This window comes from Ursus arctos, unplaced genomic scaffold (assembly GCF_023065955.2).
Source record: "Ursus arctos isolate Adak ecotype North America unplaced genomic scaffold, UrsArc2.0 scaffold_3, whole genome shotgun sequence".
In the NCBI taxonomy this organism is placed as follows: domain Eukaryota; kingdom Metazoa; phylum Chordata; class Mammalia; order Carnivora; family Ursidae; genus Ursus; species Ursus arctos.
The window spans coordinates 7,414,898-7,439,257 of NW_026622985.1; the positions used below are offsets into that span (position 1 = coordinate 7,414,898).

General features: G+C 48.1%; 1 protein-coding gene across 1 annotated transcript in view; it reads right to left on the reverse strand.

The window, feature by feature from the left end:
• Window positions 1-24,360, reverse strand: part of ABCA13 (ATP binding cassette subfamily A member 13) — a 357,421-nt gene that overhangs the window by 212,666 nt on the left and 120,395 nt on the right. The window contains exons 32-35 of the mRNA XM_057304334.1: window positions 10,448-10,562; window positions 8,899-9,228; window positions 7,071-7,140; window positions 6,462-6,593 (exon numbers count right to left, since the gene is read on the reverse strand). Of these exons, the coding sequence (XP_057160317.1) occupies window positions 6,462-6,593; window positions 7,071-7,140; window positions 8,899-9,228; window positions 10,448-10,562 (647 nt within the window). The remainder of the gene's footprint in view (window positions 1-6,461; window positions 6,594-7,070; window positions 7,141-8,898; window positions 9,229-10,447; window positions 10,563-24,360) is intronic.

Genomic DNA, 24,360 nt, shown 5'->3' on the forward strand with positions numbered 1-24,360 from the left:
GGGATGGCCCCTCTCATCGCTTCTACTCAACCTAGTACTGGAAGTCCTAGCCTCAGCAGTCAGACAACAAAAAGAAATAAAAGGCATCCAAATAGATAAGGAAGAAGTAAAACTCACTATTTGCAGATGACATCATACTCTCTATAGAAAGCCCTAAAGACCCCACCAAAAAAAAAAAAAAAAGGAAAAAAAAGAAAAAGAAAAAACTATTAGAACTCATAAATAAATTCAGTAAAGTCACAGAATACAAAATTAATATACAGAAATCTGTTGCGTGTCGATACCCCAGCAACGAAGCAGTAGAAAGAGAAATTAAGGAATAAATCCCATTTCTAACTGCACCAAAAACCATAAGACACCTAGGAACAAACCTAACCAAAGAGGTGAAAGACCTGTACTATGAAAACCAAAACTTCGATCAATGAAAGAAATTAAAGATGACACAAACAATGGTAGACATCCCATGTTCACGGACCGGATAGAAGAAAAAATACTGTTGAAGTATCTATACCACTCAAAACAGTCTCTGCACTTAATGCAATCCCTATCAAAATACCACCAGCATTTTTCACAGAGCTAAAACAAATAATCTTAAAATTTGTATTGAACCACATAAGACTTCAAATAGCCAAAGCGATCTTGAGAAAAAAAGAACAAAACTAAAGGTATCGCAATCCCGAATTTCAAGTTATACTACAAAGCTGCAGTAATCAAAACAGTATGGTACACACACACACACACCCCCACACCCACACACACACACACACACACACACACACACAGAACAAAACACAGAGCCCAGAAACAAATCCACACTTACACGGTCAATCAATCTTTGACAAGCAGGAAAGAATATCCAACGGGAAAAAGACAGTCTCTTCAACAAGCATTGTTGGGAAAACTGGACAGCCCCCTTCCAGAAGAATAAAAGACAGAAATAAACTCAAAATGGATGAAAGACCTAAATGTGAGAGACCTGGAGTCATCAAAATCCTAGACGAGAATGCAGGCAGTAACCTCTCTGACATCGGCCATAGCGACTTCTTTCTAGAAATGTCTCCTGAGGCAAGGGGAAAAAAGCAAAAATGAACTTTTGGGACTTCATTAAAGTAAACAGCTTCTGCACAGTGAAGGAAACAGTCAGCAAAACTAAAGGCAGCCTAAGGAATGGGGGAAGAGATTTGCAAATGACCTATCTGATAAAGGATTAGTATCCAAAATCCTGTAAAGAACTTAAAAAACTCAACACCCAAAAAACAATCCAATTAAAATATGGGCAGGAGACAACCAATGGCCAACAGACATGAAAAAATGCTCAACCTCACTCATCATCAGGGAAATGCAAATCAAAACCACAATGAGAGATCACCTCTTATCAGTCAGAAGGGCTAAAATCAACGACACAAGAAACAAGTGTTGGCGAGGATGTGGAGAAAGGAGAACGCTCTTGCACTCTTGGTGGGAATGCAAACTGGTGCAGCCACTCCGGAGAACAGTATGGAGGGTCCTCAAAAAATTAAAAATAGTATTATCAAATAATCCAGTAATTCTACTACTGGACATTTACGCAAAGAATATAAAAACGCCAATGTGAAAAGATACGCACAGCCCTATGTTTATTGCAGCATTATTTACAAGAGCCAAGCTATGGAAGGAACCCAAGTGTCCACTGACTGATGCATGGATAAAGAAGAGGTGGTGTATATCTACCATGGAATATTACCCAGCCATCAAAAAGAATGACTTTGGCCATTTGCAGTGAAATGGATAGAACTAGAGAGTATTTCACTAAGTGAAATAAGTCAGTCGGAGAAAGAAAAATACCATATGATTTCACTCCTATGTGGAATACAAGAAACAAAACAAACCAACAGCAAAAAAACCAAAGCAAAACAAAAAACAAACAAAAAAACAAGACAGACTCAGCTCCAGAGAGCACACTGCCGTGACCAGATTGGAGGTGGATGGGAGGGTGGGGGAAGCAGGTGATAGGGATGAAGGCATGCACCTGTCTGCTGAGCACAGGGTGATGTAGGGAAGTGCTGAGTCACCGTATTTTGCACACCTGAGGCTAATATCACAGTGTATGTTAACTATACTGAAATTATTATTTTTTAAATTTTAACTGAATATTATTGTATTTTATCCCTTATTTCATAGATCGTTTGGTCCACAGCAATGATCTCCCGTATCCCACACCCACATATATTCCTGTAAAACAGAATTCTATAGATGTGTAACTAGTTCACAGGAGTCCATATCACAAATGCAACACTGATTCATAATCAATCCACTCTCTTAGATAGAAATGCAGGTTTGCCAGAGTTGTGCTTTCAAAGACAATGTGTAAGGAACATTGAGGTGCACACATTCTTTGCATTCACCTGGCCATTTCTTTAAATTTCTGAGTCAAAGAGAATAAACATTATTTTAAATTTTTTAAATCTTTTTACTTTTTAAAATTATTTTTTTACCATTTTTTAAAGATATTATTTTTAAGCCATCTCTAGACCCAACATGGGGCTCGAACTCACGACCCCGAGATCCAGAGTTGCACCCTCCGCTGCCTAAGCCAGCCGGGCACCCCAAGAATAACCATTCTAAGAATTTTTTAACATATGACAAATCCGACACACTCAACTGCTTTTCAACTGAGATTATCACCAATTATTTCATTTTCCTATAAACTAAGCACCTACATAGAAAAATCAAGCCCAATTCCTCCATAAGTCATTACAGTTTTCATCAGAGAAGGAAACATTGTCTTCTATGCTCTGTGCGACATTACACTGTTTTATAAGTTTATCAGACACTAACTTTTCTTTTTATGATGGTTTATTCAAGTTATTTCCTCATATTTGTATTTAGATATGTCTTCTTAAAATGTGAATTGAGAATTTTAACATTTTTTTCATGGATTCATTAAATAGTTTTACAAGCTTGTGAAGACTCCTGTAATTTTATTTATTTGGATATTTTAAAATTCTTATAATGGAAACTCAATTTTTATTATTTATGTCTCTGGCATTATGGTTAGAAAGGCCTTCATGCTCTTTAAAATCATAATTTTTCTAAAAAAAATCGTACTTTTCCTATTTCTTCATTATTTTTAATAATATTATTTCTGATGAATTTATGAATGAGTCTAATTTTTATCCTTTCTCATTGATTAAAAGTGTGACCTTTAACACAAATGAAATTATTACCGTGGGTTGGTTCCAGAACTTTCTAGTCTGTTCCACTTTCTACTATTACGTGAGCACTCTGCCGCTTTAATCCTTGACAGGTCACGGTGATGTTCTGTGTGGTCATCAGCCACCAGCCCCCTTCATTATTTTCAGCCATTTTTGGCCACTGTCATTAATTTACATTTCTACCTGTCCTCTAATAGAAACAATTCATGAATTAAAACCAAATCCCCTTTTCAGTATTTTTTATTTAAATGATTTATGTGGGTTTCATTATATTAACACAATGCTTCATATGAAATGGTATAGATTATATGAGTTTATATATTAATTTGGAGAAAATCGACACACACTTAAAATGGTAAATATCCACATTAAGGAACATGGCATCTCTCATTTATTCAAACCTATTTTATGTTCAGCATTTTCTTTAGAGGGAGCACGTGGAGGGGGAGGGGGGGAGAGAGAATCTTCAGCAGGCTCCATGCCCAGTGAGGAACCCGATGTGGGGCTCGATCTCACGACCCTGAGATCATGACCTGAGCCAAAATGAAGAGTCGGACGCTTAACCGACTGAGCCACCCAGGCGCCCATAGCCAATTTCTTTAAATTTCTTATTTGATATATACTCCCTTCTACATTAGAGTCACGCTGAGATACTTCGCTGCTCTCGAGAATGATATCGGGCCACACTTACTGCTGACACACAGCAAAGCCAGCGGTCTTCATGTCTGTGTTTGAGCTCGGTCATCCGATTGGTCCTGCACTTTCTTCAACTGATTGTCACATATGACCCGCCAACACTGGTGGCCTGCCTCCTGGTTTTGACATCTCTGTCTTGTTGTGTTTTGCTCCCTTCCCCGGTGGCTGGAGCTCTCACCTCAGTAGCTAATTCCCACGCATGATAAGTACCTGCAGGGGACGCTGAGCGCGGCACGGGGCGCCCCAGTGAGACATGCTCGCCTGTCCTCCCTCTCTGGTTCCTGATCTTCTCCCCACCTCACCTTCCCCAGCCCTCGACAGCCCTGAGAAGACACCGCAGCCACGAGAGAGCCTCCCCGGCTCCCACCATCATCACCGTCACCGTCATCATCATCACACCCAAAGCCCTTCTCGCAAAAGCTGCAGAACTACCCTCCTTCCTGGGATCTCTGTCTCCGTCTCCCTCTCTGTCTCCGTCTTGGAGTGGGCTGCACGGGCCGAAGTGAGCGGGCACTGGGGGTTCACTCGCCAGAAATGCCCTGCTTTAATATACGACAACGTTCCCACCAGCATCCTCGTGCCTCCAGCCCTGGTGGAGGAGGGGAGAACTCAGATCCTTCTGGATTCCTGCCCAAATTTCCCGTGGATCTCTGCACTGCTGAGGGTAACCTGTCTCTCTTTGCTGGTCTTTATGCTTGTCTGGGGACTCTAACACATCATTTATTTGGAGCTGTCGATCTCTTTCCCTTCATGTTGTATTCAATGCAGTGAGCCCTGACTGTGCAAAGCTCGGTTTTTCCCTTCCTTGGTTAATAACTGTTCCATTTCTGTTTTGTTTCACTCAGTCTGTGTGTCTCCTCATCAGGGAGACCATCAGTCTGCGAGGCCTGTCTGTCCGTCTCCTTCCAGCGACCTGTCTGCGTCTCTCCCGATTCCAGGGACTCCCCGACACCCTCCCGTCCTGGCCGTGACTTGGCGCCCTATTCCCTTGCTCATGACCCCCTTTCTCAAACATTTTAACATCAACATCGTGCCCGTACTTTCTAACATTCCTCCCTCGTGCCGGCTTAGCTGCCTTTTAATACTCAGTGCTTCTCATTCAATTTTATTTCACCTTGGTATTCCTCAGTTAACTTTTTTTTTTTTACTTATTTCCTAGAATCCAGCTTTTCTTTAATCTTATTCAAAGTCCCCAGACCATGCAATCTAAAATTCCAAAATAAAACATGTTGCAGGTTTATGCGCTCTCTCTAATTCTTGGAGGCCGTGTGTCCCTGCTTTTCTGTAAAATAATCTTGTTAATGGCACCTTTCATTTGGATTTTTACTCATCCTTCAATGACACATGAGCACTCCAAGTCTGAAATACGTTTATAGAAACAGAAGGGACGGGTTGTCTTTGTGTCCGTTCATAGTCAATGTGTGTTGATTAGAATATCTCTTTCTCTATGTCTCTGTCTGTCTCTCTCGCTCTCTTTCTCTCTCTCTCTTGTAGTTCTTAACTTTAAAGGTTAGGTGCCAGTTGAAATATCCAGGTGCTTTGGAAAATAAAGAGACAGAATCACAAGTCACTTCAGCAAGGGCACAGAATATCATCAAAACATTACTGCTAGGGGCGCCTGGGTGGCACAGCGGTTAAGCGTCTGCCTTCGGCTCAGGGCGTGATCCCAGCGTTATGGGATCGAGCCCCGCATCAGGCTCCTCCGCTATGAGCCTGCTTCTTCCTCTCCCACTCCCCCTGCTTGTGTTCCCTCTCTCGCTGGCTGTCTCTATCTGTGTTAAATGAATAAATAAAATCTTTAAAAAAAAAAACAAAAAAAAACAAAACAAAAAACCAACATTACTGCTAAAAATGTATCTTTAAAAGCTCTGCTCTTTCCGGCCTGAGCCAGGCGTGTGGTATGCATACCTCCTTCCCCATGAACACAGCCAGGAAAACCATTACTGTTGGTGCCCCGCTGCCCATGGCCTCCAGGACACACCTGCCACACCATGGAAGAAATCCCATGCTTGACACCACTGACGCTCTGGGTTTGGAGGTGACACCTGACCCCGGTCCCCTGCACAGCCCCTCATTCTCAGCCTGGTTTCCCTCCAGGTCCTGCCCCCGCTGACCTGGCAGAGAGCACAGTCCCTCCATTCCTGCTCCACACCATCTCTGACTCCTGCCCGACCTGGTCCCCATGGGGCCAAGGACACACGTGCCCCCAGACTCTCCTGCCCTCACTCCCCACATCCCTGATCCTGGGTCTTTCCTGTTCATTGACAGAAGCCCACTTGGGGAGCCGTGTGGTGGCCCAGGGCGGGGGGGGTGGGGGGCGGTGGCTAGCCATCAGCATCCAGGCCCTTCTGTCCTATCCTCATGTGGCCTTCACCATTTCATTCAGGACTCGGGCACACCATCTCTTCCTCAAGCATTCACAGCTCCCTCTAAAACACATCCTACAAACCCCCTCTCTGAGGTCTCATGCAAGTTTAGAACAATTACTTATTCTTCTAATATTCACGTATATTGATACAAACTGGGGGTTTTTTGCTTATTTGGGCATCCCTTACCATGCAGAATTCTTACCAGGAATCAAGTTGTTCAAGTACCATCCACATAAAAAATAAAGGCCTGAATCAAAGAGAATCATCCAGCAAACCGAGCCAAATGTCATGCCCGTCTGTTCCGGAGGCTGGTACACGTTACTCCACTGAACCCCTAGAAAGAGGGAAAAGGTCAGAGTCAGAACCTCACTCCCTCTTTCAGGGCAGATTTGGGCGAGGTGACTTGGTGCGTTCTGCAGCTCGAAGCGAAGCTGAACGAGGCGAGACAAAAGGCCGGTCATCCCGCGATCACAAGTCCTCAAACGACCTGTAATCTGCTGAATCTCACGTGGATTTCGGGGAAAGCAGGTGGCGTGGCTTGAACCACATTTGAATATCTAACGTGGACGATTTTTGTTTGTTGTTCAGCTTGTTTACTTCTATCTGGATTTGCTGCCTCACCGAAATGCATCTATCCGGGGCAACTGGACCTCGGGGGGCCTTCCCACCAGCTGAGGCAAACGGCCAGCGCCTCGTTCCAAACGTTCCACCTGGTGATGAAGACCCCGTCCTCCCGCGCTTGCAACAGGACACCTGGAAACACCCAAAAACCTGACTCCCCGGATCTCTCTGTACAAAAGCCTCCCCTTACCTGCTTCTTGCCCTTCTAGGAAGGTGACGAAGAACACTCCTTGTCCGAAGGCGGTGGTGGAGAGCAGGCACTGCCCACAGGGAACAGAGAGAGAAACAGCACGTGAGCGCTGGACCGAGACCCCGGAAAACCCGCGGCACTAAGTCCAAACGGAGAAGCCGCAGGGCGTTCGCCAAAGCATCGCTCAGGGCGGTGATTTCCGCATCTGACCCCGAAGTCTGAGCCCAACGAACATCAGCCCGGTCTGAAAAGCCTGATAACAAGCCGGTTTTTAACGGGAAAAGGAATTCTTTCTCTTTACTGCGATGCTCAAAGTGCCACTGACCCGACGCAGCGCGTATGCGAAACAGCGGAGAACGGAAGGGAGCGATTCCCTATTTTTTATTATTACGTGGCTGCCGTGGAAGCATGCTGCAGGCAGACTGATGCAACACGCACACGACCCCGCACCAGAGACAGAGAGCACCGAAGGTCAAGGCCGCTTGATTTCCACTGGACACATCCCACGTCCACAAAAAAGCCCACCGAAGTTTTTCGCGCTTAAAAAAGATCATGTATCAGAGTTAGATTTGGGGGGGGGGGGGCAAGGAAACATTTGAACATGTAAAAAGGAAATCAAACGTTGTATGCTGGAACGTTTAAACAGATGGATTGGAGTGAAAACACACACCACGGTATCTGAAATCCAGGTCAGGTGGTCAACGGCTCTTTTCTTACACGTAAGGAGTGTGGGGGTGGGCTAAAGGGTCCCAGCCGTCCTAATGATTGGAAACAGCTATTGAACACTAACCCAAAATTATTGTTTATGAATTATTGCAGGTGCGACATCAACTCATTGGAACTGGTGAGCACCTATCAATGGATAAAATCCTGATTAAAGGCAGCATTTCTTCATCGTGCTCTGTGTCCTGGCCAGTAGGAACCGTGAAGGTTTACGGATGCTGGCGAGAAATAATGTGGCCTTCACAGAGGTGATCTGCCCTGAGGCAGAGAAAGTGATGCCGTCCCAACAGGCAAGAGTCCATCCGCCGTCATGATGCTGTGCGGGACAAGCGACCTCTGATGGCCGTCAAGTGTCCCGTAGGAGCCCTGAGATTCTACCCCTCCTTGACACCTCCCACGTTCTCTCTTAGTGGCTCCGGTCACACCTCCCAACAGACTGCAGCTGGGGAACCTGGCCTCACCTGTGGGGGGAAGAGAGATCTGGGGCTGGCTCGCTGGAGAGGACCGTCCTCACAGCCACACACGTGTCCCTTCCCTGTGGATGGAGTTCCCTGCACCCCCACCCCCCCAGGCACTTCTCATCCAAGAAGAAATGAGTGTGTCTCTTCTATGTATTTCACATCTCACACCTAACAGAATTCTCGTACTTTTTCGGGACGTACACTTCAAATGGATGAATGATTCTGACATTGCTAACAGAGGGATCTTTCCACTTAATGTGATGTCGTTCCTGACGCTTCGAGAAAAATGCTTAGTTTTTGCTGCTAAAATAGCTTTGGAAATCTATTTCTTTCCATCCAGGAAACAAAGAGACATGGAGGCCCTACACTGCCTTTGGGGTGCAACCGATTTCCAAAAGGTCTCCAGAGGAGAGTCCCCGTTACGTGAAAAGTGCCGATTCTTCACGGGCTGCCTTCTAGCAGGATCATTGCAATGCCAATGAATGGCGGCTGCAAGGTCTGCCTCTGGGGGCCAAATTAAGAGAAGGAGGTATCAGGAAGCCCACCTAGATCTGAAAACGACAGACCGAGGGACCGATGTCGTGAATGATTTGTTGGGTAGATAGAGCAGTTTAAAAAACACAAACAAAAGACACCCCACTTACCAGAAATGTCTGAGCGACGACACTTAGTTGGTTATGGAGAACCAAGAGCACTATATAGGGCAGAAAGCTGATCATATACACCAGGCTGGTACAGAGCGCAGCTGTGTTCGCTCGGCTGAAAAACGCACTCAGGAAGTAACTCAGCATGACGACCGACACCGCAAAATCCAGCAGAAAGAGGAAAATGAGACAGGCGTCGCTGTGCGCGAAGATGCCGCTGGCCTTGAGAATGACGGCCAGGGCGGCGCTGCTCAGGGCCAGCATGGCCATGTTCTCCAGGAACCAGGCCAGGAAGAAGACGGTGGGGTGCACACCCATCATCCTCATGTACTGTCAGAAGAAGGAAACGCGGAGTTATCTCCCGGGTCCTCGAGAAAGAACAGATCGGATCCCGGGAGAGGCAGCTCTAGAAACTTCCATGCTGGGGCCAGCGTGGACATCAGCTCCGCACAGACCCCGGAGCCCAGCATCCCCTTCTAGCGAACGCTCCCTGGGGAGGTCACGGCCATGAGCCTGCTCCGCGGAGGGGCAGGGGCAGACCCCAGCCCCCAGGCTTGCGTGATGGCAGTCACGCCATGTGCTTCCTTACCCATTTGGACTTTGCTGGTCTTGTTTCTTTTTGTTTTGTTGGTTTTGTTTTTTTGGTTGCTTTCCTTCTTTTTTAAATTTTTCTTCATTCTGGTTGTGTTGGTTTAATTTAATGAAGACAGATAGAGCAATGAAGGGAGGGCAGAATACCGGACCTTAAGCCGATTGGGTTGGGGGTCTCTCGAGTGAGGGTTAGAATGCGTTTTGCAAAACAACTCAGCTTGAAGTAATAACAAAATCAATGCATCCGTTAAACCTCCCATTTTCCATCTGTAATACCGGGGTATCTTGGAGGGTGGTGGGGCTGGTCACTGGTAAAAGGAGACCAAGTCAGAGTGACTGACCCCCAGTCCCTAGTCCCCACATCCAGGGGCCCCACTGGATGGGGAGGAAACACAGAAATGCAGGAAAAATTCCATTCTAAATAGGTGAACACCGTGGGAAACAGCAGTGCAAGTCCCAGGCAGAACTGAATGCAAACACCGCACCTGACCTCGCTGCTCCTTTACCTTAATAAACGGGACGCAAGGGGGTAACGTGTGCCCATCCCCCACCAAGACCGGCCTTCACCTGGTGTTTTCGGGAACTCTCATTATTAACAGCAGTTTTGATAGTTTCAAGTTTTAAAGATATTAAAACAGACACAGCAAGCAATCTAACCGTAAGTCAAGGTGGGGTCCACCCTTCCGTCTTTCTGGGTTGTATAAAAATGACTGAATGGGCAATGCGGGCTCCCTTCTTTGAAGCTGGTGTGCCTGTCCCTGGGCTTCCTTCCATCCCCACAGGAATGCTAACCTGGCAGGGTGTCGGGCTTCAACGTAAAATGCTTTTCCCTGGGGTCCCCTCCCCACAGAGGAGAGGGCAGGCAAAACGGAGTCCCAGGGTCAGTTATGGGACAGGATTCGGCTCCAAAGCCCCCACCACCCCTGCTGGTCCCCCAGGCAAGCGCTTGGCCGATTACCTCTTCTATCTGGATCTCTCGCTCGTAAACCAGCTTTCGGACCATGCTGGCCACAGACACCATCCACGTCAGCATCATTATCAGAGGGAAAAAGAAGCCGACGTTGTTCAAGAACCTGCAAGGAAATAATCCCGTCAGCAACCAGGGCAAGGAGAGCAGTTCGACTCAGAGTGGCGCTCACGCGTGCGTGCATTTTCACGCTGTCCCTACACATGACACAGTTCGACTCAGAGTGGCGCTCACGCGTGTGTGCATTTTCACGCTGTCCCTACACATGACACAGTTCGACTCAGAGTGGCGCTCACGCGTGCGTGCATTTTCACGCTGTCCCTACACATGACACAGTTCGGCTCAGAGTGGCGCTCACGCATGCGTGCATTTTCACGCTGCCCTTACACATGACACAGTTCGACTCAGAGTGGCGCTCACGCGTGCGTGCATTTTCACGCTGTCCCTACACATGACACAGTTCGACTCAGAGTGGCGCTCACGCGTGCGTGCATTTTCACGCTGTCCTTACACGCGACAAGTCTTTTGAAAGAGCAACATCTCATTTGGCCATTTCAACAGGGTGGCTGGTGTCCTGATTTAGTAGGTGTGCAAACTCACAAAGGAGACACGCTGGTTGGAGGTCCCTTGAGCGGCCACTGTCCCTCACCCCCAGTCACTGCTCTCTGACACCTTCTTAGGCAGAGCAGGTGGGGAGAAGGACACAGGCCATTCATTCATGACTACAACTTTCCCCACTTAGTTGGGACCATTGTCTATCTTTAATCGATGATCTCAGTTGACCATAGATTATCTCCCACAAGATACATGAAAAGTGGCTATTCGAAGTCTCCCCGTGGCAGGGTGCCTGGGTGGTTCAGTCTGTTAAGTGTCTGACTCTTGGTTTCAGCTGAGGTCATGATCTCAGCATTGTGAGATCAAGCCCTGTGTCGGGCTCCATTAAGGAGTCTGCTTGTTCCTTTCCCTCTGCCCCTCCCCCCTACCCTGCTCTCTCACTCTCTCGCTCTCTCATAAATAAATAAAATCTTTTAAAAAAAGAAAGAAAGTCTTGTGTCTCTTCCCTCACCACTCACTTCCCACCCACGCTAACCAGCTTCCTTAACACACACTTGACCTGGCCATTATCTAGAACGCCCACGAGAGCCACGCCTCAAACCCAGTGGGATTTCTCCATCGTTATCCTCCTTTGCTCCCCGGCTGTGTTTGGCACCAGTGACGGATCCCTCCTTCCCTTCCTCTTTTTACTTCTGGCTTACCATCCATCTCCTCGGTCTCCTTCACTGTGACTTCTCCTGTAAAAATGGGATTCTCGGCCCAACCCTGGGCTCTGCCTCCTCACCCACACCCCCTGAGCTCATTCATCATCTGATTCATCACGGAGGCCGCCCAGAGGGGCCAGCCACTTGATTGGGCGTGTGGTCCGTGAATGAACCGAACAGAGAAAGTCCTGCCTTGAAGGATCCTGCATTCTAATGGGGGGTGGGGGGGCACCTGACATAAGCCAGGACAAGGAGACACACAGCTCTGTGTCAAGCACGCGCGAGAACAGCCCCAGTGGGAAGGGATGCTATCTCAAACAGGGTATCTGTGGAAGAAGCATCAGAGCAGAGAACAGATTTAGTAAGGAAATGAGTCCTGCAGGAATCGCAGGGATCAGAAGGACGATGGCTCCAGGCAGAGGGGTCGCAAGTGCAAGGCCTGGACGCGGGAGCGTGGGGGCATGGCTCTGGCCAAGGACCGCATGGGTTAGGAGATGGGGTCGGGCGACAGCGGGGGCCAGATCCTACATGGATTTTCTACATCCAGGTGACAGCGGATTTACTCAAAGAACAAGGGAATTCTGCGAAAAGGTTTTGGAAGGAGGAGAGGGACATGGGGAGGGGACCTATCAGGTGTAAGGTTTCTAAAATGACCACTGAATGCAGTGTAGACAGAGAAGCCCATGAAGAGGCAGTGGGAAGGCCACAGCAGACGCGCAGCAGTGTAGACAAGACAAGGGTGCGGGCAAAGATGTCGACCTGGAGACAGAACCATGTTGCTGGGTCCCTGCTGCACCAGCCTCCAAGGGCCCCCCCGCCCCAGAGCTCCCCTTCAGAGTGCTAACTGCAGTGTGGACCGTCTGCCCTTGCCACTGGACGGTAGGGCCTCCCTCTACAGCTCCTCTGCTTGGCTAAGGCCATCCACATGGTAGAAGCCAACTACTCGTTAAGGAAACTGTGAACGAGTAATAAAGGGGGGTGGATTAACATCTTTGTTTTTGTTCATTGTTCTGCCCGAGATGATTATAATGAGCCATCAACTTGCTTAATCGCATTTTAAAGCTAAATGTCTGTTAACTCCAGTGCTATCCGGAGACACTGGGAGACGCTAGTTAACTCATACACTCTTCAGCTCTGTGATTTTTCTGAGGCTTTTTAGCCCTTGTGTTTTACAGGGTCCAGTGCAAGTAGAAGGCTATGAGCAGGAAGTGCCACACACCTGCATGTCCCACAAGCGACATCTCTTCCCCCAGACTAACACGATTTACAGCCAAAATGACGCTCGGATCACTTGTAAAGTTAAAAACAACTAACACAGACCTTATTTGGGGGATGGGAGGGGTTTGAAAAGAGTTTGTCTATGAGGTCATGAACTCTAGCCTTTCTACTTAAAAGCACTAGAATTGGGTACCTGGGTGGCTCAGTTGGTTGAGAGCCTGTCTTCAGCTCAGGTCGTGATCTCAGGGTCCTGGGATCTAGCTCTGTGTTGGGCTCCCTGCTCAGCGGGGAGCCTGCTTCTCCCTCTCTCTTCCCCATGCTCATGCTTTCTCTCTCACACAAATAAATCAATAAAATCTTTACAAAAAAAAAAAAAAAGACACTGGAGTTGATGGCTATTGACCTCTGTTCTTCCAGCAACTTGAGCCTTACACAAGAGCCCATAAGTATCCCACACAAATCTTATGTTAAGATTCCATCTGAGTTACTGCCCAGAAGGCACATTGGGTCAGGATTCTATGGGTGTCTGGGGCTATGATATACGTGTCCTACTGAAACCCGCCCCCCTGCCCCGGCATCTTCATAAAGGAGAAAGTCATAACAGGCCTGCAACTGAATAAACCCAACTCTGGATTCCTGCAGCCACTACCCCAGATAACAGAGAACATCCAGACGCTCTGCACGTACGTAGCTGAGGGAGGCCACCTGGGAGAAAGGGCACGGAATGCGAAATTGGAATACGTGGCTTCTGTACCTCACCCTCTCCTAACCCACTCCTCAAAACCAGAGCAAATCAACCAGAGAAGGGAAAACGCTCATTCCGATTTTGACAAATGCTTGGAAGTACTTGAAAGAGCTGCTAAAAATAATCAAGGTCAAGACGGAGGCACACAAGAAAGCAGATAAGAGAGATGTCAGTAGCAAAACCCCATCCTCTGGAGATCTAGAAGGTGCCATGGAAACCGCACCTCTGAAAGTCCAGGGGCACGATCCGAGGATACGATATATAGCACAGGGTGTGTTAAGCGGGAGCCCAGCTGCACGTTAAGGTGGGTGGTATCGCCAGCCACTCCTGCCCCCAGATCCCATTGCCGGGGAAACAGAGGAGGAGCATTATGCAAAGACCACATGTATCTGTGGGAAGCGCTCGGCCCTTGCAGCCCTTCACGCCACCTGGTCCTCACCACCAAAGGGACCCCCTGGCAAGCGACCAGGCAGGAACACCCAATTCGTTCAGGACAAAAATCCAGCACATCTGTATCAGGAATAAAGGTGGTTGAGTCCCACCGTTGCCAACAAATGAAAAACGCATGCCCAAAAGATGGTCACACGAGGCAGATGAAAACAGTGAACGTATTTTTTTGCCATCAATGGGAAAATATTTACTAAAGCAATTCCATACGTAAAAAACATCCTACCGCAGAATTGTTAACAATTTGGTGATGAGGTGGCAAGACAGCAAGAAGATAGGAAACATGAACTGGAAGAACCTAGAAAGAAATAGAAGGGAAACAGTAGGCGTCAAAGATATAATTAGAAGCACAGTCAAACTGATACTGCACAAAACGTGGTATGGGACATAAAAAATTGACATAAGAAACACAGCTAAAAGAGGGGTGCCTGGGTGGCACAGCGGTTAAGCGTCTGCCTTCGGCTCAGGGCGTGATCCCGGCGATCTGGGATTGAGCCCCACATCAGGCTCTTCTGCTATGAGCCTGCTTCTTCCTCTCCCACTCCCCCTGCTTGTGTTCCCTCTCTCGCTGGCTGTCTCTATCTCTGTCAAATAAATAAAATCTTAAAAAAAAAAAAAAAAGAAAGAAACACAGCTAAAAGAGAAATAAAGCAAAAGGTATTTTTCTTTAAATTAGGAAAATTTTATGGATAAGAAACACAGGGAAAAGAACTCCATGCAATTGGAGTCCCTGAAGAAGAGAAACCAAATGCTGGAAGATGATAAATTGGTAATGCTGGAACCCATCAAAATTTTCCGTGTAAGAAAACTGAAATCTACACATTGAAGGGCCTTATCTTGTGCCATGTACCATTATACTAGAATGGTCAACAATGAAATGTATCCCACTAAATTTATTGAATTTTCAAGTCACTAGTAATTTGGCAAAATTACCAGGTCAAATAAAAGCAAGAAAATATCAGAGTGGCCTCAGATTGCTCCCTAATCACATTCAAAGCCAAAGATAATGGAGTTATTTCTACAAGATACTTGAGGAAATACTGAGTCAAGGATTTCATATCCAGCCACACTGCCTTTCAAGTATAAATGCTGCAAAGAGTTTTAAGTATGTAAGAACTCAGGTTTTATTATCTCATACGATCATCTTAAGGAAATTACTAGAAGACATAGCCTACCTGAGGATGACGGATAAATTACGGTGTAAGGATAATGATAAGCAATGAACATGTGTTCCAGTAAAAGTAAGACTAAAACAAAAATGGAAATTCAGATGACAAGACAGACTGGAAATATTATGTTCCCTGAAATGTAGAAATGATACAACAAACAAAAATGGGAAGGTTAGGGGAAATGAACCAGATAGAAAGAATAAGCTGGCGAATGTCAAAATCAGAGGCTATTTGTTCAACATTCACAAAGGTAGAATATAAGTATAGGCATCTTTCATGGTACAGAGAAGACATTGAGATAATATCAACCAAAACTGCATGATGGAGAGAAAAATTTAATGATGGAAGAAGAGAAATTACTTCATTTTTATCTTGCATGGTAAAAAAAAAAAAAAAGGTTGATATTATTTATACAAAGTTGCAATTATAAGATAACCACTAGAATAATAAAGCATTATTAAATACGGTTTATTTTTTTAAGATTGTATTTTTTTGAGATAGAGAGAGAAAAAACATGAGTGGGGGAGGGGCAGAGGGAGAGGGAGAGGGAGAAGCAGACTCCCTGCTGAGCAGGAAGCCTGACTCAGGAGTCAATTACAGGACCCCGAGATCATGACCTGAGCCAAAGGCAGATGCTTAACTGACTAGACCACCCAGGCGCCCCTAAATATGAGTTTAAAAGCAAAATCATAAGTATAGAAAATTACTTAACGAAGAACATATATTCATGAAACGTCACTTCATGCTATTACAGACCTAACCTCACCTAAATAAGAAGGTATATGAGACATACAAGAGACACACTTGAAACAAAACATTTCAGAAAAGTCTAAGGGCAAAGACATATCAAGCAAATGGGAATACAGAGATGTAGGGGGAGAGAGAGAGAGAGGGAGGGAGAAAGAAAAGACAAAAAGCAAGGATCATCAAGTTACTTTCATACAAGGTAGACTTATGTGTACAAATAGGACTCAGAAGGCAATTATTCACATCTGTGCACAGCATTCAGGCCAACAGCACAGGAAAAGGGAGAGGGACAACCAAGTAGGAAGGGGACCATGATTTATCCGCCTTAGTCTAGGACAAGTGGATTTTGCACTTTAAGGAAAGAGAATTCCTAAATAACAAAATGAATATAGATCTGATTCTGTACTCCCAAAACAGGAAATTAAAAATTCTTTCCAAGTGCCCATAAATCATTCACAAGAGTAGATTATGTATTAGCTGACGGAGAGAAATGCTATTAATTCAAAATGTGGATGTGATAAAGACGTTTTCTGAAGGCAATGTAAAAATTAGGATCCACCCACAGGGGTTGGCAGTTAATGTATGATGCACTTTTGAGTGTTTGTCAATCTCATTGAAAAAAAATGCTATTGTGGAGTAGTTTCCATTTATTTTTTTTTTTCTTATTATAAGTACCCTGAGTAACTTCAGAAATTCCTGAGAATTTCCACTTGGAAATTAAAAGAAACTTTACTCAAACAGCTCTTGGGAAAAGAAGACAATCGACACCCATATTGCAAGTTTGCAGAGAGAATCAATAATTGAAATCCAAATATAGTTTCATGAAAATGGAAAAATAGAACCAGAACATGCTGAAGGCATTTGTGCACATAATGAATTTTAAAATTCCAGCACCTGACTGGCTCCGTCAGTAGAGCATGTGACTCTTGATCCCGGTGTTGTGAGTTCGACCCCCATGCTGGGTGTAGCATGTACTTAAAAATTTTTTTAAATAAACAAATAAATAAAATTCCAGGAGGGGAAAGTATGTCAAAGGTGGGCTAACCACAGAAGGAGGGAGAAAGGAAGACATGACCGCATGGCCTGGCTTCTCCTGTCCAGCACCTTAGCCATGGGGGAGATTGGATGGAAAGCTCTCAGCCTCCACCAACCTGAATATTGGGTGACAGCCTGACGAGGCCCTTTGACACTCTCCCTCAGGAACTCCACAGAGGGGACGCTGCTATTGGCCTTCCCATGGTCCTCCTGTCCCTCAAGCTACAAGCGTCCTGTAGGCAAGGAGACCATTTTTTCTCACGGCCGCGAATGACAGGCGACCACCATGCCTGACACGTGGGAAATGCTGGGCACGCTCTTTTCCAAAGAAGAACCAGCACAAACACTTTGACTCTTGGGAAGATTTATGATGTCAAGTATGTAAGAGACGCGTCACCACAACACCGCATGGAGAAACAGTCCCCCCGCCCCGCAAAAAATACAACCGATGTGTAAGAAGAGGGTATGAAGTAGGATTTTTTTCCCTCTATTGTCTCAACTCTTGCTAGATAATCATTTGCTTATAAAACTAACAATAATAAAAGAAACATATTAAAGTCAGGGAGGTCAGAATAGGAGGTCCATCCGTTCCCTTATGTCCAGACTGGAGTGTGTTCCAGAATCTTCCATGCCGTCATCCCTACTCTAGAACCCAAACAAAAGCACTATCAGTAAAAGTCTGTAAACAGGGGGCACCCAGGTGGCTCAGTTGGTCAAGCGTCTGCCTTTGGCTCAGGTCATGATCCCAGGGTCCTTATGGAGTCCCTCATCGGGCTCCTGACTCAGCAGGAAGCCTGCTTCCGCCTCTCCCTCTGCCAGCAGCTCCCCCTGCTTGGGCTCTCTCTCTCCGACAAATGAATGAATAAAATCTTAAAAAAAAAAAAAAAAAGTCTGCCAACAGGAAATCAAAGGCTCTTATCTATGTAAACCTCTTTAAAAGGACACTCTGATCTTCATAAACATTAATTGTCACCAGTTCTTTTCCCGAAGGTGGCAAATGCTCGATTTACATTCTAATGACCCCTTGTTAAGAGCGTTTTCTCTGTGGCCAGACTCTATTAGCACCATCCAGTGAGTTCAAAGACGGTCAAGTGATGAGCGTGTTGCTTGGAAGTCACATGGGGGGGAAGGACCACAGAGAAATCGGCTTTGGTTTTTCCTTTTCCGCCATCAGCCCAGCCTCTGCCCACTGCTCCCCTGCCTTCCTCCAGCACCCCCAGACCACATCCCAGTGGGATGCCGGACCCAGAACCCTGTGAGGCGGCTGCTGGGTGGAAGGACAACCACTTGCTTATTACCCTCCTGTCCCCTCTCTGTTCCCTCTGGGAGAGCTAGGCCAGCAGCCTGAGGTCCCAAGCCTGCCTGCCCCCTGCTCCCCTGCTTTCCCCAGTGGCTTTGGCCCCTGTGACTGGTACTGGGAGGGGAGGGTGGTCAGGGAGGGGAGCCTCTGGGGTTCGTATTTATGCTGGGTCCTCCAACCCAGCCTGCGCCAGAGGGATGCACACAGGGTGTCTGTGAGTGACAGGGGATTTGATGTCCAGTCTTCACTTTCTTGTTCCAAGTTTGCTCACTCTCAGGAATGTCCGGAGGAAGGGAGGAGGCCCACATGCCCGCACACCTCTCTAAACACAGCACCATCGAAAACAGCGCTCCCAACCTTAACTCTGCACATGGAACGCAGACCATCCCAGCAGTGAGTGCTGCCCAGAAGGGCGTGCGCTGCTCACAGGCCAGTCTTGTCCCCTTTCCAGGTCTGGCTTTCACAAGAACGCCGGCGCTGAGCCCCACAAGCCAGTACGTGGGCAGGCGGGCAATCGCACCCCCAATCACCGGGACGATCCCGGCCAGCCTCAGTGACGGATCACTGGGCCCAGGTCTGTGACCAGCAAGAGGCGGACCTGGACTCCAAATGCAACCTTTCTTTTCTCTTTTTTAAGATTTTATTTATTCATTTGAGAGAGAGCAAGCGAGCGAGAGAGAGCAAGGACAAGCAGGGGGAGTGGCAGAGGGAGAAGCAGACTCCCACTGGACAGGGAGCCCGACTCAGGACTTAATTCCAGGAGCCTAAGATCATGACTTGAGGCGAAGGCAGACACTCAACCGACTGAGCCCCCCAAGTTCCCCCAAATGCAACTTTTCATGCCAACACCCTCGCAATTCCACGTCTGAGATTTTGAGGGGATCTCAAATGCTTGCGAGCCATCTCAGCATTGGAAGGTAGGACTGGCTGCCGGGACCCCACATACCGAAGAAACGGACTTTGAGAACTGTTAACTCAGACTCTGGGTACAAAAACCCTCTTCATCAAGTTCCCCTATTAAAAGTTCTGAGCCCCCAGTCCCAACTTAGAGGACAGGGGTTCCCCCATCACCAAGCAATTCTCAGGTGCTAACTGGTATCCTACGATGCAACTCAATCCTATCACTCGCGACCTGAGGGTAGCATCAGGTCACACAGGGGCTCATCCCACAAGATCTCACGCGCGCGCGCGCGCACACACACACACACACACACACTCAATGCCCTTCCCAAATCCAGGTTGTCACCTCTGACTCTGATGACTTGCTGTTAAAAAGAAAGCCACAGACGCCAGGTGGAGTCACTTGCCTCGGGGACAGCAAACCAAGCCCTCATTGTAATTTCAATTTCTCCTGGAGTGGGATTTTAAACCATCAATCTAGAATGTTCTAATCTACCCGGATGAGGTCATCTGTCACAAAGGCCCTCTCTGCCCAGAGGGAGAGGAGGTGATCCATCTGTGAAGACCGCCAGACCTTCCCTCGGGAAGGTGACCTTGCCTGAAACAATCCTTTCTTTTCTTTGCTGATAGCGGCCTGCCCCACCTTCCTTCCTAGAAAAACCTTCCATTTTGTGCAACCTCAGAGTTCCCCTCTCCTGGTGGGAGGGGATGCTGCCCGAGCAAGAAAGAATCTCTTCATAGAGCCAACTAGATCTTCAAATGTACTCAGCTGAATTTTGTTTTTTAACGTGATAAATCATAGGTTCCCACGAACCCCTCCCTGGGTTTGATGAAGCCGCTGGAGCGGTTCACAGAACTCAGGGAGACGGTTAGCTCCCTAGATCACCGGTTTGTTATAAAAGGGTTAACTGTGGACCAGACATTAGAGCTACCCAGGGCAGGTCTGAGGAGGGGGTGCGGGGCTCCCATTCCCCCGGCCAGGGTCACCGTTCCCACACTTCCACCTGCTCACCAACCTGGGAGTTCTCCGGCCCCATCCCTTTGGGATCTTACGGAGGCTTCAGGACATGGGCGGGATGGACTAAGTCACTGGTCATTGGTGATTGATTCAACCTGCAGCCCCTCCCCCTCCCCAGAGGAAGAAACACACCCCGTTTCTACAAGAGGACTTGGGGAATCTGGCTGGCACCACCCCTCCTGGCACAGAAACCACCCCCTTGATAAAGAGACCATTAGCGTCGCTGTCCCCAGGCACTAAACAGACACCAGCCCTCAGGACACACTCCCGCTGAACCCAGAGCGCTGCGGAAAATGGAAGAAGATTAAGTCAGACGTTCACAGACCTTCACAGACCACAGAGTGAAGTGGCAGCTGAGTGACCACGGGGGTATGCCAGCCCCCACACAAAATGCTTGTGAGTACAAAGTGGCGATGACTAGTTCCCTGGGGGCGTGAAGGGCGTTCAGAAGGCAGAAGACCTTGCAAGGGAAGTAACCTGGCCTGTCTGATCCTCGAATTCCTTTTTTTCTTTTTAAGATTTTATTTCTTTATTTGACAGAGAGAGAGAGCACAAGCAGGCGGAGTGGGGGAGGGAGAAGCAGGCTCCCCACTGAACTAAGGAGCCTGGAGCCCAAAGCGGGGCTCGATCCCAAGACCCTGTCTTCAGCTGTGTTTCTCTTACCAGGTTCTCGAAGGCTGAACAAGATGTGTGTGAAAATGTGAGTTTTCAGAGAAGCATTATTGTGGCTGCTGGTGATGGGAAAGACTGGGAGAAACCGGAGAAACCGTGACCTGGGGTTTTAACAAAACACCTCTTGGGCCAGCAGGGAGATGAGTCCATGAGAGCTTTGAGGGGCACGAGAAAGGCTAAAAAACCGGGTTTCTTGAGCCTCGTTGTTTTCACCAATCAATTCCCCACCTTCTGGGACGGGCTGGGGGTGGGGTTGTGGAGGGGCTTTCCGGAGCTCGGGGCTCCCAAGGTCATCAGGAAGGTGAATTTCTGCTGGAAACACCAGCTATTCACCAAATATAGGCGAGAGGGGTTTCATACGTTTACTTGAAGTTCATCAAGGAAAAGAAACAAGAAAAATGTGGAGCGTGAGGGGCCTCTGGCTGGGCTGCTGGGGAGCGGGCTGATTTCTTTGGAAAGCAGGAACTGGACATTTCCGGCGCGCACCCCCGACAGCCTTCACTCTGGACTTTGCCCAGGACAAATCAAAGTCCAGACACGGCGACGCTGCTGTCACTCAGAGACCCAGCACGCAGGCTTCCTCTTCCTCCTCCTCCCGGGATCCTCTCCAGCCCCTGCAAACTGCAGGCGCCTAATAGTCCCGTCCCCCCACTCCCCCATCCCCGCCCCAGGAGATAATAGGTGTGCTTTCAAGGAAACATTCTTTTTGTGTATAAAACAATTCTAGAGTATTGTTGCGGTTTTCATTTTGCTGAAAACCTTTTTATGAAGTTGCCTTACTCTCTGGACAAGGAGTTAACATTTGACGTTCCTTGTGTTCACGAGGACCACCAGAGCTCCCATCATCAGTTGTCCTGTGCTAACCACCCGGGAGTCTGGGGGCTGAAATGAACCTTAAATTGTACCGAGTCCTGCTCCCGCCCAAGTCTGCCGACCCAGAGGAACGCTTCCCAGTGTCAGCCCCTCAAAACATCAGTTCCAGGGGCTGCTGGCAGATTTTAAATAGAAGAGAAAGTTGGAGGGAGGAGGTGAGGGAGGAGGAGGGAGGGAAGGGAAGGAGGGAGGGTTGGAGGAGAGGGGGGTAGTAGGGTACAGGAGGGAGGGAGGGAGGATGGCAGGGGGGAGGGATGAAGGGAGGAGGGGGAGGGGGAAGGAGGGAAGGATGGCGGAGGGAGGAAGGGGGAAGGAGGGAAGGATGGCGGAGGGAGGAAGGGGGAAGAGGGAAGGAGGGGAGGGGTAGGAAGGAGACATACATTATTAGCTCTTCCCTTTTACTCAACTATTCCCAGTAGCGTCCGATACTAAAAAACAAATAACATAAATTAATTTAAAAAAAAGAAAGAAAGAAAACCCTCTCTTCTGCTGCCCAAATTCCCTGCGGGCCACCACCTGCTTCTCGCCGCCCCCCACATACAGTGGGCTCCTGGGTGGTCTGCACTCAAGTCTCCAGGTGTGTTGTCCCCACCTCCAGCCTCCCCTGGGCCCCCCACACTGGCTACCATGCCCTCCATGGAGGTGTCTCCTGGGGAGGGCTCCAGTGACCCCCTGCCCCACCTGGGAGCCTCACCCACTGGCCCCAGACCATTCCTGGTTCCCATCCCAGCGCTGGGGCTCCTTCTCCGGTCCCCGTGTCCTGGAGCTCTTGAGGGCCGTGGCCAGAGGGGGCATGCCATGAGCCCTCTCTGCTCCTCTCTGGACACTGCCACCGGGGGCTCAAGCACCATCAGACCCTGTGTGTGCTGTGCCACGGGGTCTCTCCAGGCCCCTAACGAGAGCCGCCGGGTCTCCCAGAGGCACCCCAACCTTGGCCGCCCACAGGCCCAATGATCCTTACAGGACAGCCATGTGGACACCACGCCCCTCTGTCACATCCTCCTCAAATCTGTTGCCTCCCTTGTGAAAGCAGCCAGGATCGGTCCCCGCTACTTCTCTGGACCAGGCCACAGTCACCTGAGGGAACACGTCAGTCTGCTAATGATTTCTGTTTCCACAGCCTGTGCCAGCCTTCACATCAGGAGTCAGATGGCATCGCTCCCGCTCAGAACCCTCCAGCAGCCGTACCTTCCTCGGAGCACCTGCAACCACGCTCTCTGTGGGTAGCCTTTGAGTTCATCTCCCACCCCCATGCCCTTGTGCCCTCTACGGCAATGACTCTTCACCTGCCCCCCCGTCGCCCCAGGGCCCTTGCACTGGCTGCTCCTCTGACTTAGAACACATTTTCCTGTGTTTCCATAACTCTTCAAGTTGTTGGTCTGCTAGAAAGAGACAACAGGGGGCGCCTGGGTGGCTCAGAAGGTTAAGAGTCTGACTCTTGATTTCAGCTCAGGTCGTGATCTCAGGGTCGTGATCTCAGGGTCCTGGGATTGGGATCCAGGCTCAGCAAGAAGTCTGCTTGGGATTTTCTCTCTCCCTCTCCCTCTGCACCTTCTCTCTCCCTCTCTCTCAAATAAATAAATACATTTTTAAAAGAGAGAGAGAGAGAGAAACAGGCTGAAAAGAAAGTCACGTGCTGAGCCCCATGTCAGCAAACCAAGAGGTCATACTTAGCCTAAGTTCCAGCCCCCCAGGAATGTACATAACCTTTAACCAGTGACCTGGAATTACCTGGTCAGGAGGAGAGCAAGCCCCAGAGACACCCCTACTGCTCCCCTTGGGAGGGCAGCCTTGCCTGAAACAATGCGCTCTCTGCTAATAATTTCCTTTAAACATTCTCCTTTTGCCTTTAAAAGCCTTTCCCTTTCTACAGCTCCAGGAGCTCCTTTGTATTTGCCGAACGGGAGGATGCCTAATGCCTGATTCATGAATCCCCGAATAAAGCCCATTTGATCTTTAAATTTACTCAGTTGAATTTTTCTTGTTTAACAGATTGAATGTCACCTTCGCGGCAAGGCTAACCTTAACCACAGTAATAATTCTTCTGGGGGCTCCTCGCCACCCTCACCCCACACCTGCTGGCTCCTACCTCCTCCCAGTATTCAGTTCAAGCTGCTTCCTTATAGCATTGTAGACTCTTCCTCCCTGAACTCGGGCACGAGAGCAGGGATTTCTCCTGTCCCTTCACTGGCTCACCCCCGTCTGGAGACTGACAAATAGTACATAAATATAGTTGAACAAATGAGCCAATTCACGACTATATCACTCATTCCGCAAGTAGTATGGAGCCACGAAAAGTTTCGCACAAGTGGGCTCTGAGGTCGACACCGGCTTCAGAACCATCCCGCGGGCAGCTGAGCGCCAGGATCTTACAGGATCTCCTCGGCCCCGCAGCCTTCTGCAGGTACACCCAGCCCTTAAGATATGGACACCTTTTGAAACTAGACATAAAAGAAGGATCTGAGGCAGTGAGAGCCTCAAAGGCTTGACTCTTTCAGAAAAGGAAAATGCTTCTTCATCT